Source organism: Perissodus microlepis, chromosome 20 (assembly GCF_051167445.1).
Source record: "Perissodus microlepis isolate ML-2025 ecotype Zambia chromosome 20, ASM5116744v1, whole genome shotgun sequence".
Classification (NCBI taxonomy): Eukaryota; Metazoa; Chordata; class Actinopteri; order Cichliformes; family Cichlidae; genus Perissodus; species Perissodus microlepis.
In genome coordinates this window covers 29,266,285-29,283,083 of record NC_140480.1, presented here as the reverse complement: position 1 = coordinate 29,283,083, position 16,799 = coordinate 29,266,285, and the positions used below count along the sequence as shown (strand labels likewise).

At 39.6% G+C, this 16,799-nt stretch overlaps 1 protein-coding gene across 2 annotated transcripts; it reads right to left on the bottom strand.

The window, feature by feature from the left end:
• Positions 1-9,925: 9,925 nt before the first annotated feature.
• mul1 (mitochondrial E3 ubiquitin protein ligase 1) lies at positions 9,926-15,499 on the bottom strand. 2 transcript variants are annotated; one of them, XM_084917781.1, is made up of 5 exons: positions 15,398-15,499; positions 13,587-13,732; positions 13,411-13,498; positions 13,195-13,315; positions 9,926-11,704 (listed from the first exon to the last, which is right to left on the bottom strand). In XM_084917781.1, exons 2-5 carry the CDS (start codon positions 13,704-13,706, stop codon positions 10,975-10,977), a joined length of 1,059 nt encoding a protein of 352 aa, XP_084773907.1. In that variant the 5' UTR covers positions 13,707-13,732; positions 15,398-15,499; the 3' UTR covers positions 9,926-10,974. The 2 variants fall into 2 exon arrangements, with proteins under 2 accessions (XP_084773907.1, XP_084773908.1); XM_084917782.1 differs by lacking the exon at positions 15,398-15,499 and adding an exon at positions 15,120-15,384.
• Between the last annotated feature and the right edge of the window lie 1,300 nt (positions 15,500-16,799).

The window sequence follows — 16,799 nt, the reverse complement described above, 5'->3', positions numbered from 1 at the left end:
GCCTGGCGTGAGAGGCAGAGGGCGCATGAACGAGAAATGGGGGAAGAGAGGGCCGGCGAACAGAGCACCGGGTAAGAAAAATGAAAGCTCATTACTGCTGCGCTAATAACCATCTTCACCCCTGTTTGAGAGATCAAACAAGACTCAAAGAGTTCCTGACATTGTGCAGTGCTTTGAAGAGCATGCACACAAAAACCCGTATTTAGATCACGATATTTTCTCAGGTGTGTTGTGATATTACGCAGCACGCCTTGATTCCAACAACAGACACGCACACATTAAAATCACCTTAGAAAAGTTTGGAATGCGTCCTGTTGCTAAGCTACTGACTATAATGCATGTGAAAATGTGTTGTTTGAACTAATCTTCTGTTATTTCATTTACAGTCCTATATATAGATTAGAATGTAGCATGACATGATCAGTGAGAACAGTGGTGGGTTTTACAAACATAACGCTGAAGGGAGCCAAAGATTCATTTAGATTCAGGCTGGAAAGCATCAAAGTTCTCATTTAGCTCGACACGCACATCCATCTTCATGTTTTTTCCCCGCAGGTCCATTTACTCAACATCTTCAGTGACAATTATTCTGTTACATTCCAGCTACTTAAACTCGTCTGGCTTCAGAAAGGAGGCTTATGTCTCATTTAATCCAGGCCACTATATCACAGCAGTTTAAACTGGACATAAATAGCATACAGAGCAAACATAAGTAATTGCAGTGTCGGGCTGACTGCTGGCCTAGAGGCAGGTCGTGGGGCACAATAAATGACTAGTGTCTCAGCTTTGGGGTGCAGAACTTAAGATCGCGATTAGCAGTTGCTGTGCTACGTTTTCATTGCATAGCAACTGTTAGTCAGAGTCTATCTTTTTCTCAGTAATTTATGTTTATTAACCTCAATGTAACAGTCAATCCAGGACTAAACTTTGAGCCACAGTAGAGTCGCGCTGTTGATAAATTATTTAATATTTATTTAATGGATTATTTATTGTTAAGATGACCACATGAGGAAACTAAATGTTTATGTATACACACATTGGCCACTTTATTAAGTACACCTGTTTGCTAATGCAAATATCTAATTGGCCTATCACGGTCAAGATGACCTACCGAAATCCAAACCAAGCATCAGAATGGAAAAAAAAGGGATTTAAGTGACACTGAATGTGTCATGGTTCTTAGTGCCAGATTGCCTTGTCTAAGTATTTCAGACACCGCTGATCTACTACAACCATCTCAAGGGTTTACAGAGAATGAGTCAAAGAAAATGAGCAGTAGTTCTATTTGTGAAAATGCCTTGTTGATGTCAAAAGTCAGAGGAGATTGTCCAGACTGCTTTGAGGTGGTAGGAAGTATATGGGAACAGTAACTCATGTCGAACATTAAAGGAGATGGGTTGCAGCAGCAGGAGACCACACCGAGTGACATTCCTATCAGCTGGCAGGAAACTGAGGTTACAGTTCACACTGACTCACATTCACACTCACAAAAATTGGACAAAATAAGAATTTGGTGTAAAAAACATGAAAGCATGGATCCGTCCCGCCTTATATGAATGGTTCAGGCTGCTGGAAGTGGTGCAATAATTATCACTTTGCAAGTGAAGAACAAATATTTTCTTTGAATGAAACTTTCTCAACTCCTCTGCTAGAACAGTACATTAATGACAAAGGTAGATTTTGATTTCATAGCCCTGAAATCCTCATATTTTCATGTCCCATTTTCTGTCCCAATAACTGATGTCAGATATTTTTCCAGCTGATATTCTGTGTGGTAGTGATCCCTGAATTTTAGCAGGAATGCACTGATTGGCACATTTCTTTTGGAAGCACATTTCTCGCGAGATGGGCACGTACTCTGTCATTTCATGTCATATTCTGCTATGCGCATGATAGAAAATAACTGCTGAAAAACTTTCCCACCCACTTCGTCCATTCTTAGTCTTTATTGTAACTGCTTTTACCATTCTTTGGGGTGGTTTCTGCTATTTTCTGCGAAACTCTTCTTTCAAAGTCGGGAAAAATGGGTTACAGGTTAGCCTCCACTTAGGCAATGATGACAGCCTTCCCTGCTTTTCTTCACAGCCATTAGATACAAACCAGACTTTAGAAAAATGTCTTTCCTGCAGTCTTGACTCTTGAAAACTAGACTCAATCAAAATCTGGGACAATGTCTGAATGTGTGCAGAATAAGAGACAGAAATGCTGCGTTCCCAGCGATTTGATGTAACCCCGACCCTTCATGAAAATGATCAACAAAAAGTGGTGCAGATCATTTCAATGTTAATTACAAGTACATTAATAGTTTCACAAGTTGGTAGTGGTTAATACTCTTTCCCTACCCACGAAAGATCCTTGTTTTGAGACCCAAACCCATCCTCAACAAATGTCTCTTAAATTTAGAGCTGAAATATGAACATCATGCTGCTGTAATAAAATCTGCTTCTTGTCGAGGTGTTGCCTTGAATGAAAATACATTTTTAAAAAAAGCTCTTGAAAATCAAGTTGATGCACTATATTGTTTGATCAAAGTGTGTCTGTGGTTTACTATGGTCCAGTTTGCATTAGTAATGCACATCCTTGCACCGCCAGCCTCTAGGCACGATTGTGATTAATTATTTAATACATTGAGTGAAGGGATGGATGGAGAGAACTTTACTTACACTAAACAAGGATGAAGAAAAAACGTACATGGGATCATCTCTCTAGCAGGAAAAAGAACCCCCAAAATAATAAGCTGTATGTTCCTTTTTCTTAAAAATTACAACCTTTCTACTGAAATGTTATTCCTCATCAGTGGTGAAAAACTGTTTTGTAGCCCATTTCTGAGGGTTGTAGTTTCAGTATGGTAAATATTTGTTTGTTGCTGACAAAGAACAGCACAGAGGCTCTGAACATGGCAGCACAAGAACAGCCCCTAAGCAGATCCATAGGGGGAGGCATCAACCCCAACCACAGGTCCCAAGACTGTGCAAAGGTGCCCCAGAGACTGTCCAGCACATGTAAGGTGCAGTTGGGACAGTCTACACCGAGTCACAACCAAAAGTCTGGGATAGTGGTAAGTAAATGGCAACTTCTAATCCATATTTGGCAACATTTGTTCCACATATGGATCAGAAATTTTCAAGCTGTTATGGGAGATGGTACCAAAAATGGCTGAGAGCAAAAGATCCTTTGGGAGTTAAAATTCCAAACAGACAAGCAGCTGGTGGCCAATCAATCAGAAACAGTGGTGACTGACAAGCAGCAGAAGATTTCCAGTTCACTGGACGCGGAGTCCCAGTTAACTGGAGCAGAAGTGGAAGGTAAAGCACAAAGGGGTCACAAATCACGCCAGGAACTAAAATTCAACAAGAATCCAGGAACATCCAAATTTGGGTGCGTTAGTAATAATATGAGCAATAGAAGACATAATATAAAGCCTCCGTTCACTAGAAAAGTACTTATACTTTAAATAACTTCAAGTTTATTGAGCTAATAATGCTAAAATGCATGAATATTTACGTAAAACTATAAATACAAGACTTCACTTTATTTGAAAAAAGTGTTTTTGCATTGTGCTTCTTATGCAGTAATGCCTCATGTATTACCTGTGAAACATACAGCAGTCCCAGTACTGTAGTTTCAGCTTGATATAAAAAAGGAAGAAATAGGAAGCATAATACAAACTACAGAAATCAGAATAACATCCCAGGCAGAAATGATTAGTAAATCTCTCTCATTTTGAGGTGCAGAAACCGTGAAGGTTTTGATTAACCTTGTTTTTATTGCAATGTACCAGCCATTTACTGAGAATATTTGATTCTTTTGATGTAGTAGCACTCAAATACTTGAACTGAACAGTGTGTCACCATGTCTGGAGGCTAACCGAATCCTAAAAGAAAAAGAAATCAATCCACTGCCTTCCCAGTTAATAACACTTCTCGGGGAAAAAAGGAGCGCTAAAGCAATTCAAGGTTTCCTCTCTCTAATAAGGCACTAGCAGAGAAAAATGCCATTTCCACTTATTATAAAGAATAAGATAAGTTTTATGAAGTACAAATGTGATACTCAGAAGTCTAGAGTGTAATTTGTCTGATTATTTATACTGTCTGAGAAAAACATATCAGACATGTTATTTGAATCAGGGCCAGCTGGCGCCTGAGCAGGAAAACGCGATCTTTTAAATGGCAAATTTCATTTATAAAATCTACTCTTGGCTGCTCCCTTCTTCACATGAGGCCACACCAGCAGGCAGCTCCACATATTTGATTAGGCAGATGCTTACACTGGATGCCCTTCCTGACACAAGGCGTTTGTGACTTCTCAAAGGATCAAACCAGAGAGCTTTGGTTAGTTAGGGGAATGTGTAAACCACTGCCCGGTGTAGCCTCCCACCTCAGAGTGCAGCAATCATTTCACTTCCATCAATAAGCCTGTGTGAAGCCCTCACGGTGCACTTCTTGCACAGTCCTCATGCCGCATTGACATTCAAAACTCTTAAGCGGGAAATAATAGAAGGAATGTCTTTGATGGTTTCCTCACTGTCAGAACGGCGACTGCCCCTGATGCTAAAAGCACTGCATGTCTCGACTGATGGGTTTCCATGGTGTTGAACCAGCGCTGCTGCTTTCATGTTTGCAGCATAAAAGAAAAGGGTTGTTTGTTAATGTACCACTAGTAGATGAACAATAATGTTCTTACAGATGTGATCTTTTGGTATCATTGCTTGTTTTTCTTTAAGCTACATTTAAAAATAAAGTGTGTGTTGATAAAAAAAGTCTCGTAGCGACGATTTAAAACTGAAAAGTTCAGAGAAATAACAGAAGTTTTTGTCTTTAAGTCACACTGAACAGCAGTCTTTAGCAGTTAGAGTTTCCCTGTGAAATGACAACATTAAAGAGTTACAAAGTGGGACATCTATTAAAGCGAGAGCAGCATTTAAGATGTTTAGCTCAGATGTTCATCCCAGCAGTGATCTTTGGTTTCAGTTATTTCTGTTTTGAAGGGTTTTCCCTCTTCTATGATCCACAGACCCTGTTTGTGATTTTGAGGCTCCTCTGAGCTTACTTCCTGTTTTATTTTGAAGGTTAATTCCTCATGTGTTTATAGAGCCTTCCTAATGTTAGATCAAGTTCACCTGTACTTTGTCTTATATTACCTGTAGTCCTCGGTACCCCATCTGAATGCACATCCTCAGTTTCTCTCCTCTTTTTGTAGTTCCTTTGCTCTACAGATGCAAACAATGTGATAAAGGAGATGAGTCGAGGCAGTAGGTTTTTAAACATTTTAAACATGAAAATTTGGCATACCTGCAAAAAAATTTGTTTTGGTGCTCTTTTATATATATCTATATATATAATGTGACAAGATAATATCTTTTTTAATCGCATAGATAAACAGTGTAGGACCCATGGTTTGATTGTCTTTAAGAAATGAAACAATATGTGTTTAAAAAGCGCAAATTCTTTAAAGAGTCGCCTTCTCCCCTTGGTTTTTAAAAAAATACCTCTCATATCCTGTGAAGGTAAAAAACTGTATTTTTAAAGACTACACCTGTACATCGCCAACAGTGCTTCTCTTGACAGTCCTTTCTCCTCCAGATGCATTTTAGGAATTGAGATATCATTCAAAATGGCATACTGAGACTGGTTTCTGGTCACAGACACGAGGAAGGAGGAGAAGAGGAGGCACAAATTAAAGAAATGAGAAAAGCCTGCAGTCTCTGATCTTTCAGTCTTTCCATTCCTTGTGTTTGATTTTCTGTCATCTTTTTTTCATTGATCCCATTTGCATTTTTGCGCTGTGTTTTCCCTGCCATTTCTGTGCAACACTTTGTTCCGCGTCAGTAGTCACTAAAAAGAACATGCCTCCAAATGTTTCCCCATTTAAAGTCTAAAGAAATGCTTTTTGAAAACAAAGAGATAATCACCCTGTGCTTTCTGCAGAAAAATATACCATTTCAACAATTTTGTTCATGTTTTCCCACATTCAGTAAATACACTTTAATTATATGACATTATTATGTTATATGACATTTTAAATTATATTACAATTTGTAGATCACTGTGAATGTAGAAAGAAAGCACCACACTGGTCAACTGCTATTCACTGGTAGGATCTGTCAAGTGTGCCATATCACCCAGCAGGAGCTGAAAGTCTAATGAGTCTAATGAAGGTCTAAATCAAACATTATTATCTCTTGCTGAATTTCCAAATGATTTTCAAGCAGTTTGGTTTACTATATATTACATTTGGGGTTTTTATGGCCAAATAAAAGCGATTGTTACAATGTGTACTCTTAGTTCAAATTGCAAGCCAGGATAAAAGCAGAGGCTTGCATCATGAAGGCTATCCGGTGTAAAGTCTTTGCCAAATCAAACAGGAGGCTCATCTGTAAGATTTCCATCCCGGATCAGTGAGGATATCAGTTAGGACAAAAGAGAGGGGAAAGGCATGTTTAGAGGAAGTGAGTGAGAAGGTGAAGTATAAACGTGGAGGTGAAGGCTTCTTTCTTGGTCAGTATCCTCACAGTGCATGACGATGTAAACATCACTGTTGACAGTAATGCTGGTGCTCAAGCATTTTCCCATTGCAGGCTTAAGCCTTGGTAGCATCTAGTCCGACATATCTAATACTAGAAAAACTAATCTTTCTATACTTGGTTATTCCCTTTTTATATTTCAGTTACTGTTAAAACCAAACTCATACTCTTACCTTCTTCTGCTGCATTAACAGATCAAAGCATTTCTTATGAACCACATTTACCGTGATGTTCATTTTTGTAATCAGTCAAAATGTGGAATATAGTCTCACCACGTGGTAACATGACAGAAAAATGCTGTGGGGGTCACATGTAAATCTTTTTGGGCACCAGGAGTGTCCAAACTAAAACTTACAGCACTGCCAATCTGGACTGAACCAAAGCGGTGCACTGACAGAAAAACTGACAAACCTACAATCGCATTCCTGCAGAAACACACTGCAAACATGTAAATGTCAACAGTAACACTGCAAGAAAAAAAAGTAGCATCATGAATATTTGTAAGCCAGTTACAGGCCGGGTGGTAAAGTGAGCTTTTAGGGGCCATCAGTACATTCAGCAGGAAGGAGTGGATAATGCTATCTCTGCTCAATTACACTGTATGTCTGACATTTAGCTCAGGTTTCTTTAGAGACCATCCAGCCCCCAAATAATATAATAATAAATAAATCCAGCATATCTGTGGATTGGCTGCTGAATACTAATCTAATGATAATGCCAAAGCTCCAATTCAATGTCAAATAATACATTTGAGGTTTCATGGCATCAAGTGGGAGGACAAAATTTGATTTTTTTCCCTTTCTGTGAATAATACAGATAAATTTGAAAACACAAAGGGTATTTTTATGTGCTCAAATTGCTGTAAGATGGCTTCCTCTGGAGGCACATATGAATCCCTGCTGGTCTGAAATTGAACCGTGCACAAGCATTTTCTCCTACTTCTGATCTAACATTTTGATTTTCAGTTTCACTGACTAAAACTGAATACAGTCATGCATTTGTCAGTGAAATGATAGTTTCATACCTTTACCTGGCCTCAAGATGAAACCTTTTGCAGCTCTAAAGTGAAACAGCCAAATGAATAAAGGCACGATTCATCTGGTATAAGGAGGCAAACTGAGAATCCTACAAACTGCAGATGGATTTGCACTATTCAGAAAATAACTATAATTCAGCTTTAGCAGTCACATTTTTATGCCTATTCATGCTCTTTAATTCCAAGATCTGAATCACTGGTTTCCCTCACAGGCCAATACCTCCCTCTCCTGGCAGAAATCTCCACCTCCCATAAACAGCTGACTAATAACAAAAGTGAAAAACCCTTTTGCTTTTGCTCCTTTTGTATTTAACGAGGTTTCAGCTGCAAACAGTCAGCAAGTTGATTTCAGCTCCAGCGGTCGGTGGCTATTATGTTTTCACATGTTGTCCCTGCACTGTTCTCAAGCTGCCACTCTCTGTACTGTGGCTGAATGCACTAAAGCCCGAGCACCCGCTGCACGCCTCTTTATTAGCAGTCATCCAGAGGAAAGCAAAGAAAGAACACGACAGGGTCAGCTTGATCCCAGTCTTCAGAACAAGGACAGAAAGTTGTACAATTATCCCCCCGTCACCCACCTTCCTCTCTGCGGTGTGAATCACAGCCTTTGGTCTGCCTCCTCCGCACAGATCACAACCTGGAATGAACTGCCAGACCTTACCCGTGCTAAAACAATACGACTTTAAAAGCGTCCTGCTATGCTTTTCCTCATCTACTGTCATAAATGTGCTGTTACACCAATGGGTGCTGGTATTAAACATGAGATCAATGCATGTGCGACAGATCCCAGTGAGCTAAAAGCTCAGCCAACTGCTCTTAATGCTCAGCTTCAAACTGTTTTTTCTACTCCTGTCTCTCTATGGAGTCCCAAAAAGCTTTAAGGAAAAATATTTGATTGTCACTGGAAACTGTGCGACTCTTCTTCGAATAGTACCCCCTACCCCAAACTGCTCTCCAAAGACAGTGTGAAGTTGTACCACACTTTATCTGGCGCCGTTTGCACTGGACCTAGTTTATTTTTTAGTTTCTGCAAGAAAACGTTTTAATAGCTGTACTTGTCTTTAGACTTGCATGTTTCTCAAGTTTGCACAGTAACATCTACTATCACTACATCTCACACGCTTCGAGTCACACGCATAGTTTGTTTAAAGGTTCAGTATGCTGGATTTATAAATACTACTTTTTGTCATATTTGCTCAAACCGTTGCTATGTTCCAATAGTATGAATACAACAGAGATCACCTCATATGACACCTCTTGAATACCGTTTGCAAGGATCAACCATGCCTGAATGAAAACAACCAATTAGAGCGGCACCTCCAACACACTACCAATAACTACTTGTGCCCATGCAGAGCAGCGCCCCCATGTTCAGCATATGGTCTCACTCAATCTAGTGCAGATTCTGAAGTGGGAGAAGGAGAAGTTTCAGAAATTCATAGGCTGAAAAACAACAGGCAGCAGTGATGAAGTCTCTGCAAACAGCTTGTAGGTGCCTTATCACCACCTTCTGGCAGTAGTACTATATTATCTTCTACCAGGCACCCATAAAAACAAGGGGAAATACATAAAGTTTTACTGATTTTAATATTAGATAAATTGTCTTTTCATCCATTCTCTTCCTCTTATCCTTTCTCAGGGTCGCGGGGGGGGGGAGGTCCATGCAGGCCTGGAGCCTATCCCAGCTGCCTTAGGGCGAGAGGAAGGGTACACTCTGGAGAGGTCGCCAGTCTGTTGCAGGGCTAACACACAGACAAAGACAACCAGTCGCACTCATGTTCACACCTATGGGCAATTTAGAGTTTCCAATTAACCTTTACCCACTAACTGCATGTCTTTGGACTGTGGGAGGAAGCCGGAGTACCCAGAGAGAACCAGACCTTCTTGCTGTGAGGCAACAGTGCTAACCACCGTGCTGCCCAAAATTACACCGTGATGTAATTTAATATTTTAATAGCCAAAAAATCTCGCTTACAAGCCAATTGTAAGCAAGATGGCTAAAAGATACTGTAAAAACCTTATAAATGAACTAAAACTATCAACAGAATTCACAGAAGCTTTGACTTTATGTCCACAACATGTTTGTTTTGTTTGGAACAGATAAGTGAAACTTTCCTAGTTATACAGGCAATTGGGATTAGGAATTGGTGGGAAAGAAAGGTTAAACAGCAGCATCCACTATTAAAACACTGCCCTCTGGGTGGTCAAAGTTTTCTTTAAACCTTTAGACGGTAATGACAAAAAGTACCTTTATAAAAGACGACAGCTTTAAATGTGGAGGAGCTAAATCAGCTTGTTTCTGACAGTGAAGAAACTGAGCAGCTGCACCAAGGTCCAGTATGAGATAAATAATTTTGACCATTGAATTATGTAAAGCTACTTTAATAGAGCCAAAGAATAAACACAGAGCTAGAAATGACCACAACACATTCCCTTAAAAAAATGCTAGCAGGAAAACAAAACAAATTAAGATAAGCAAAATGAGCCCGTTTCCCAAAAGCACCTCAAGGCTAAGCTTATTGGATTATCCACATCAATAACAAAAAAAAGTTTCCCAAATGCAAAATAACTTACAGACATTCTTAGAGATACTCAAACATTGAAGGGTGCCTTCTGCTCTGGCTGTGAAAGGCTGCAGAAGGGCCTGGGAGGGGTTTTAACTGCAGCTTTTATTGCTTATGCTAATTTCTAAGCCCTGTGATGATCTTTCAGAGACACAGATGAAAAGCAGCTATATTTTGTACGACGCCCATTTTCTCTTTGTAGCAAATTAATGTAATAACATGAAACAGAATCAAACCGTAACCGGCGATTGACACTTTTAATTTGACTTTTCTGACTAATATAACACTTTTTTGTTTTGAGTGTCACGTACTTGCACGAATGACAGGAAGATGTTGATAATAAGTGCTCAAATGCATATATTTATAGAAGTGCTGTGACTTAATCTTAACTAACTTCCTAAGGGTGTTGGTGTAATTTGGCAACAAGCAGAGAAAGCTGTTGACAACTGCACTTTAAGCTGTTTTCTCACTGAACAATCACAAATGTTTCTACAACATTCAAGCTTTTTAACTGATAAACCCCATTTTTATCCGCCTCAGAAAATGCTTTCAGAGACTTAGATTATCAGGAAGCAGGGCCAAGATCTGTGAGAGTGTGAGCACACAAAGACCTCATTTTCTCTCTGAACACGACAGGAGGAAAATCCATTTTCTCAATCAAGATGAATTTCCAGTTTTCAATTCTGATTTGAACATTTGATTGGAGCTGTAAATGCACTATTATTCAGCACAGAGATTTGTCGCAGGAAAAGCAGAAACAAGTGCCTGTTTTAAGCCTGAAAAGGCAGTTTTTGAAAGATAATCTTCAAGGTATACAATGGCTGCAACAGGCTCAGAGAGACTCTAGCACATTAGCTGTTGTAAAGAGGCACCACCCTGTCTATAGATGCCCTGCAAATGGGGCATTTCTTTGGCTCTGGCAGGGCCTCGTAGCACTGGCTGCACGTACACACATGACCACACTCTAGAAACACGCAGGAGCGATCCTGGCTCAGGCAGACAGTGCAGCTGGTGGGGGATATGCTGCTTTCCTCTATGTTAAGTTCACGCAAACGCTTCCTCTGTTGTTCCTTGAACTCCTCAAGTATGCTCCTCTCCTTCTTGCTCTGTCTGCGATGCATGTATTGCTTCCACAGGATGTAGAGGAGCGTGGAGCAGGCAGCCATGCCGAACACAATCGCCAGAATCCTCCAGAGTCTAACGCTGGTCCCCTGCTTCCGCAGGAGAGACTCGTAGTCCAGCCGAGTGAGGAAATAACAGAAGCCCTGTTTGGGTGGTTGGAGCTTAATCAGGTTGTTATCCAGGACCAGCTCTCCGACTCCTGTGATGCTGTCACCCACACGCAGCATCTCCTCGGTTTCGTGGATGCCTTTTGGTCGCTCCCCGCTGATGAAGTGACCAATAACACTGGACAAGGATTGGACTGTGGGGTGGAAGTTCTCGTAGGTGGTCTCCAGATCCAACTCCGCTGCATCTAACGGGCGTATAACTCGGACTGTGGAAGCGATATCGTCATCATGTGACCCGAGGGCAAAGGGAACCGTGTTAATGCGCTGATGGATGATTTTCTCTGTGCTGTTCCTGTGTGGAAACATTACATTACATTGATTTATAATTACTATCCATGCATCAGAAAACAGCAACGGTCCAAAGCTCAGCTCATAAAGACAAACAACCATATTTTGGGCTTTTTTTCTTTTTCTTTTGATTAATAGCTCTTTATTTAAGCTCTAGTGTATTTTAAATAGTTTCTTTGCATGACAATAATAATCTCAGATTATTCTGCGATTTTCTTATAATCAAATTATGTAAAACTGCCATATAAACATTTTTCAAAGCTTTTAAAAGAATAATTTAAAAAGATATTTTTAAGAGTTTCAAGTGCGAATGACTTTTTAAGTCAGCTTTTCTCTGTCTTGTTTTTTCCGACGTGTAGGGTAGATTTAATAAGAAGGATATAGGTCAGTAATGGACAGTCACTGCTTTTGCCTCAGCCTGTCAGTCACTGCTACATAATCTGAGGACCTCATGCGTTCTTTGCACACCGCCTTTGTAATATGCAATGACCTAATGAACTTAAGGCAATTTTGGGAGATTCAAGCTGGTATTTTTTTCCACAGTTACTGAAAATATTCAATTACTTTGGCTGAAGAGCATGCACGCCCAACACTTGCTTTTAATGCACTGCACTTTTACCCCTTGCACAGAGTCCGGTATGCTTTGGACAAGAGATATCTGAGTGTGAAGGCAAGACTGGATTTTACTAGTCGATCAACACTCCTGCCCTCACCTGTGACCATGACATGTGGGTAGAGACTGAAAGAATCGTGAGAATAAGAATAAGAATAAGAAGGAAAAAAGCTTTCTCTGCTCTGACTCTCTTAGAGACAGGGGAAAAGAGTAGAGCTGCAACTCATCCTCAATGAAAAGAGCCAGTTTGAGGTGGTTTGGGCATGTGACTAGGACGCTTTCTAGGTGAGACATTTCAGGCAAGTCCAACTGCGAGGAGACCGAAAGGCAGACCAGGACATGGTTGAGACATTATGTCTCTCAGCTAGCCTTGAAAGGGCATCTCTGCTTAGACTGCCACCCATGCGACTCAGTTAAGTAGCAGAAAATGGATGCTGGGACTCACTAAACAGTTGGCAGCAGTTTTTCTTTTCCCTGAATATTTGGTCATGCCTGTGAAAAAACGTTATTAGAGAAGAAGGTGACTTCAGCATGAAATAAGCTCAATTTAGTTACCAGAGTATTTGGCTCTTGAGTTGTTTAGCAGGCTGCTGTCTGCGTCAGCGTTGCCATCTGCTCTCCCTCTAACTACAACACTGACACAACTGTTTTTCCCAACAGCGAAACGTCAGCACGTAATCCTGTTCTCCATCTACGTTTATGAATGAATTTGATAACTGCATGCCATCATTAAACCAAAAATCACTTAGCATAAATAGTTCCCTGTTTTTTAAATTAAAAAACAGATGTTTACCGTGGAAAACAGAAAATGTTATTTATTTCAACTGAATAACAAAACATTCAGACTGTCTGTAAAAAATATTATTTTTTTAACCTCTTACCAAATGTGAGTGGTGCGGTTCCACACCATCTTCTCCTCCTTCAGCGTCAGCCTCTCAATGACACCTTTGCAGTTATCAACAAACTGGCTGTTTAGTGTTTCCTTCACAGATCTCACCACACCTGCAGTGTGCAATAAATAAGTTTCAATTATTTTTCAGGACTCCCAATAAAAATAAAAGTTACTTTATTTAGGTTTTCCGCACGGCTCAGCAAACCTTCTATGACGGCATATGGGATACATCTTCCAGGAGTTTCAGACAGGATGGTTTTCAAATCTTGGTCAAGGGAGACTTTTTTTGCTTCCTGTAGAATAAAAATAAATATATACTAAAAAAGTAAGGAATTTTCACCCTGCATATGATAAACAGAGAAAGGCAGAAATATGTCTGACCTTTAATCTGGCAACTATTGTAGCTCTGCTTCTGTAAATGGAATAGAAGAATGCGGTCAGAGCCGAGCTTGTGGCTAAAACCACAATCTGTGCCGTTGAGGGCTTCCCACTGGAGTCCATCCTGAAATCTACAGCATTGAAGGTCGCTGTGAGAGAGGAGATGAACACATCAGGAAGTTATCATTCATGTCAGTCCAATAGGCCACAACTGTCAGAGTTTGACCTACAAAGTACTTTCTGGAACTCACTAAAAGACACTTTAGCCACAGAAAAATGATCAGCATTGTATTATTTTTAAGCACACTGAAGATGAAAAGAAAATGCATAGATTTCTGTTGAATAAAGCAACAGACTCTTTGCTTTTACTTTCCACAGTCCGATCAACCACAAATGTTGGAAACTGTCCATTTACAAAGCCACCACAAAGTGCAATTTCCATTTTCTGCACTTTTACTGCACATTATAGGATACCAGTGCCTTTACTCCAAAATATTCAATTAGACTCCACAATATGGACACCCTACAAATAGTTTTGACTGTGCAGCAGTTCAAACTACCAATAAACCACATTTACTATGAGATTACAAAGAGCAGGAAATCCTCACAACTCAAAATTTTAAAGGAATTTTCCGCCAATCAATCTCAAAGGTCTTGTTTGTTCTACCAAAATATCTAAACATATTAAGTTTATACTCATTTTAAATATATATTTAAAAAATAAACATAAAATATATGACTTGGGAGTTCAGTCCTGAGCTACACACGTGGTGGAGACTGTCATGTCCTGTGGGGCATGGCAGCTGCTCTGTGGGAGAGAAGGCAACTCTGCTGAGGGTGGTGGAAGCTGCACAGAGGATGGTTGGATGCTGCCTCGCCGCCGCCACCACCACCACTACAGACATATACACCAGCAGACTCAGTAAGACTGCTGAACTCTAGTGGTCCCAGCCAAAGGTAACACCACTTGTGTCTTTGAACTATACACTTTTTGTTTTTATTTATACTAAAGAACACTGTCAAATTGTTTTAGGGTGCTTGCTTCTGTTTCTTTTCTCTCATTCTTGTTGGCTTTTAACCAGGACCTCAGCGAAAAAAATAATTTCACCTCATGTGAGTATGTGTTGCAATGGCAATAAAAATCCGTAAATATATGCAGACTTTCACCACTGCTGTTGCTAAAAATCTACCGAAACAGGAACGTCAGAGCAAAGGTTGAGTGGCATCTCGTTACAACTTAGAGCAAATTTCAAATAGGATCATCTCACAAATAAGGCATCATTGAAACTACCTATAATTGAACGTGTATAGATAAATACTTTTGAAAAAGTCACGTTTGCGGTTCCTTAATGTTTTGCTTTTCTCCTTTTCATATCTAAATGGACTGGAAACCGCTCACAGCCTAAACGGTAAATATATAGTTTATGGTTACTCCAGTCTGAACACTAAAATAGCCCCCATTAACTAACACGACAAGCAAGTTAGCTTCAGCAAACACAACATTACTCAGTGCTAACAATTAAATCATCAGCTTACATGGTAATATCAGTCTTTGTCAGTAAATATCCTTTCGTTTAAAGCGAAGTCGTTGGCTGGAGTGTTGACTAAAGTTATCATTTCCTTCACTTCCTTATTGACATTACTAGCTAGCTTGGCTAAATTAGCAGTTTGCTAGCTATGCCTTGACTGGAAATTAAAGGACGGCTGAGACATTTGTTTGAAATAAGCTGCAGCCGTCACATAAGGAGACAACTAAAAGCAGCTTTAACGGACTGTCCAGCCACACATTTACACTCGATTTCCTGTCAACAAACCTGAAACATCAGCAGAGTCTCCACAGCTAAGCTAAGCCAACACCAACACCGGGAAAGACACCGACGTGCACTTTGCCTCCCCACCAGTAGATGGCAGTGTGGCAGCGTACATCTATTCGTGAACTTGACGGCCATACCAGCTCCTATCCAAGGTTAAATAAAACTAAAGTAAAAACTAGAAGGAAAAAAAACAAAACAAAACAAAACAAAAATAAAACAAACAAAAACATTTTAGATACCTAAATAAAAAAACAACAACAAACAGACGTTGCAACTCGACAACAACAAACTGAAATTATATTAAGTGCTTACAAAACTAGATAATATAAAAACTGTACATGCTTTAGTCTTTATCAGTGTAGCCAAATCTGTCAAGCATCAGGAGGCTTTGGTGTATTTCTTTAGTGAGACTGGAATGTTTATATGATATTAAAAGCATCTCATCTATATCTGAATCTGACTTCCTCCACATTATAGTCATAAAAATGCTCAAAATTACACTGAAATTGGACTGATTTAATAATAAAAATTAAAGTGAAATGTGCATAATCACTCTGGAAATTAACAGAAACTAAAGTGAACTGAAAAGAAAAAAGAAAAAAAAAATCATCTACTCAAGAGGTTAATTGAAACAAAAAGCCAAGGTTAAACTCAAGAGCTAAAATGTCAATGGACATAATTCTATGCAAATGAAACATTAAAATCAATCATAACAAACAAACAAACAAAAAAAAAACGAGAGCAACAGAAAAAGCGCATCTATAAAAAACGTGTTTTAATAAGTGAAGTTAATATGAAAGCCATATCTCCAACAGCAGATTTTCTCATAGCTGGGGCAGAAGCAGGGTCACCTTTAGATTTAAGCCCCAGAGAAGCCCCACTTGAGATTCAGGATTTCTGCTTTAGAAGTGAGCAGTGAAATTTTGTGCAAAAAAATTCTAAAACAAACAGAGATCCAGTGGAAGGAAGCCAAGATTTGGGTGTTTGAAAACCCAGTAAGAAGCTGAGCTGCTGAATTCTGTTTGAGGTGAGATCGAGAGCCACTTTTCCTCAGTGCCATAAAGAGGAAGTTGCAGTAGTCAGACCTAAACAAAACAAGTATGTCAGCAACTGTTATGTTTTTACTAGACATTGTGTTTACCTTAGCTAAAGCACTGAGACCTATTTTTCCAGCAACAAAGTGCAGCTTTGATTTTTTCCCCCTTTTTTTGTATTGGAACAAGCAGCACTGATGGCACTGGTGCCATCTGATAGCCACGGGTCTTTAAAATGCAACAAACTAGAGACAAACAAGCATAGACTACATACATGCATACAAACATAATGACAGCTTTGGGTGTGCCAGTCATGCAAATTCTAAACATTATAATGAATGTTAGTTACACATCCTCTCATTATATCT

Bases quoted from the DNA above. Each gene is read 5' to 3' on its own strand.
- mul1 (XM_084917781.1), bottom strand. From the start codon at position 13,706: ATGGACTCCAGTGGGAAGCCCTCAACGGCACAGATTGTGGTTTTAGCC. The intron at 13,316-13,410 runs GTTTGCTGAGCC...TGCACACTGCAG, and splicing joins CCCATATGCCGTCATAGAAG to GTGTGGTGAGATCTGTGAAG. The intron at 11,705-13,194 runs GTAAGAGGTTAA...GTTTCCACACAG, and splicing joins AACCGCACCACTCACATTTG to GAACAGCACAGAGAAAATCA.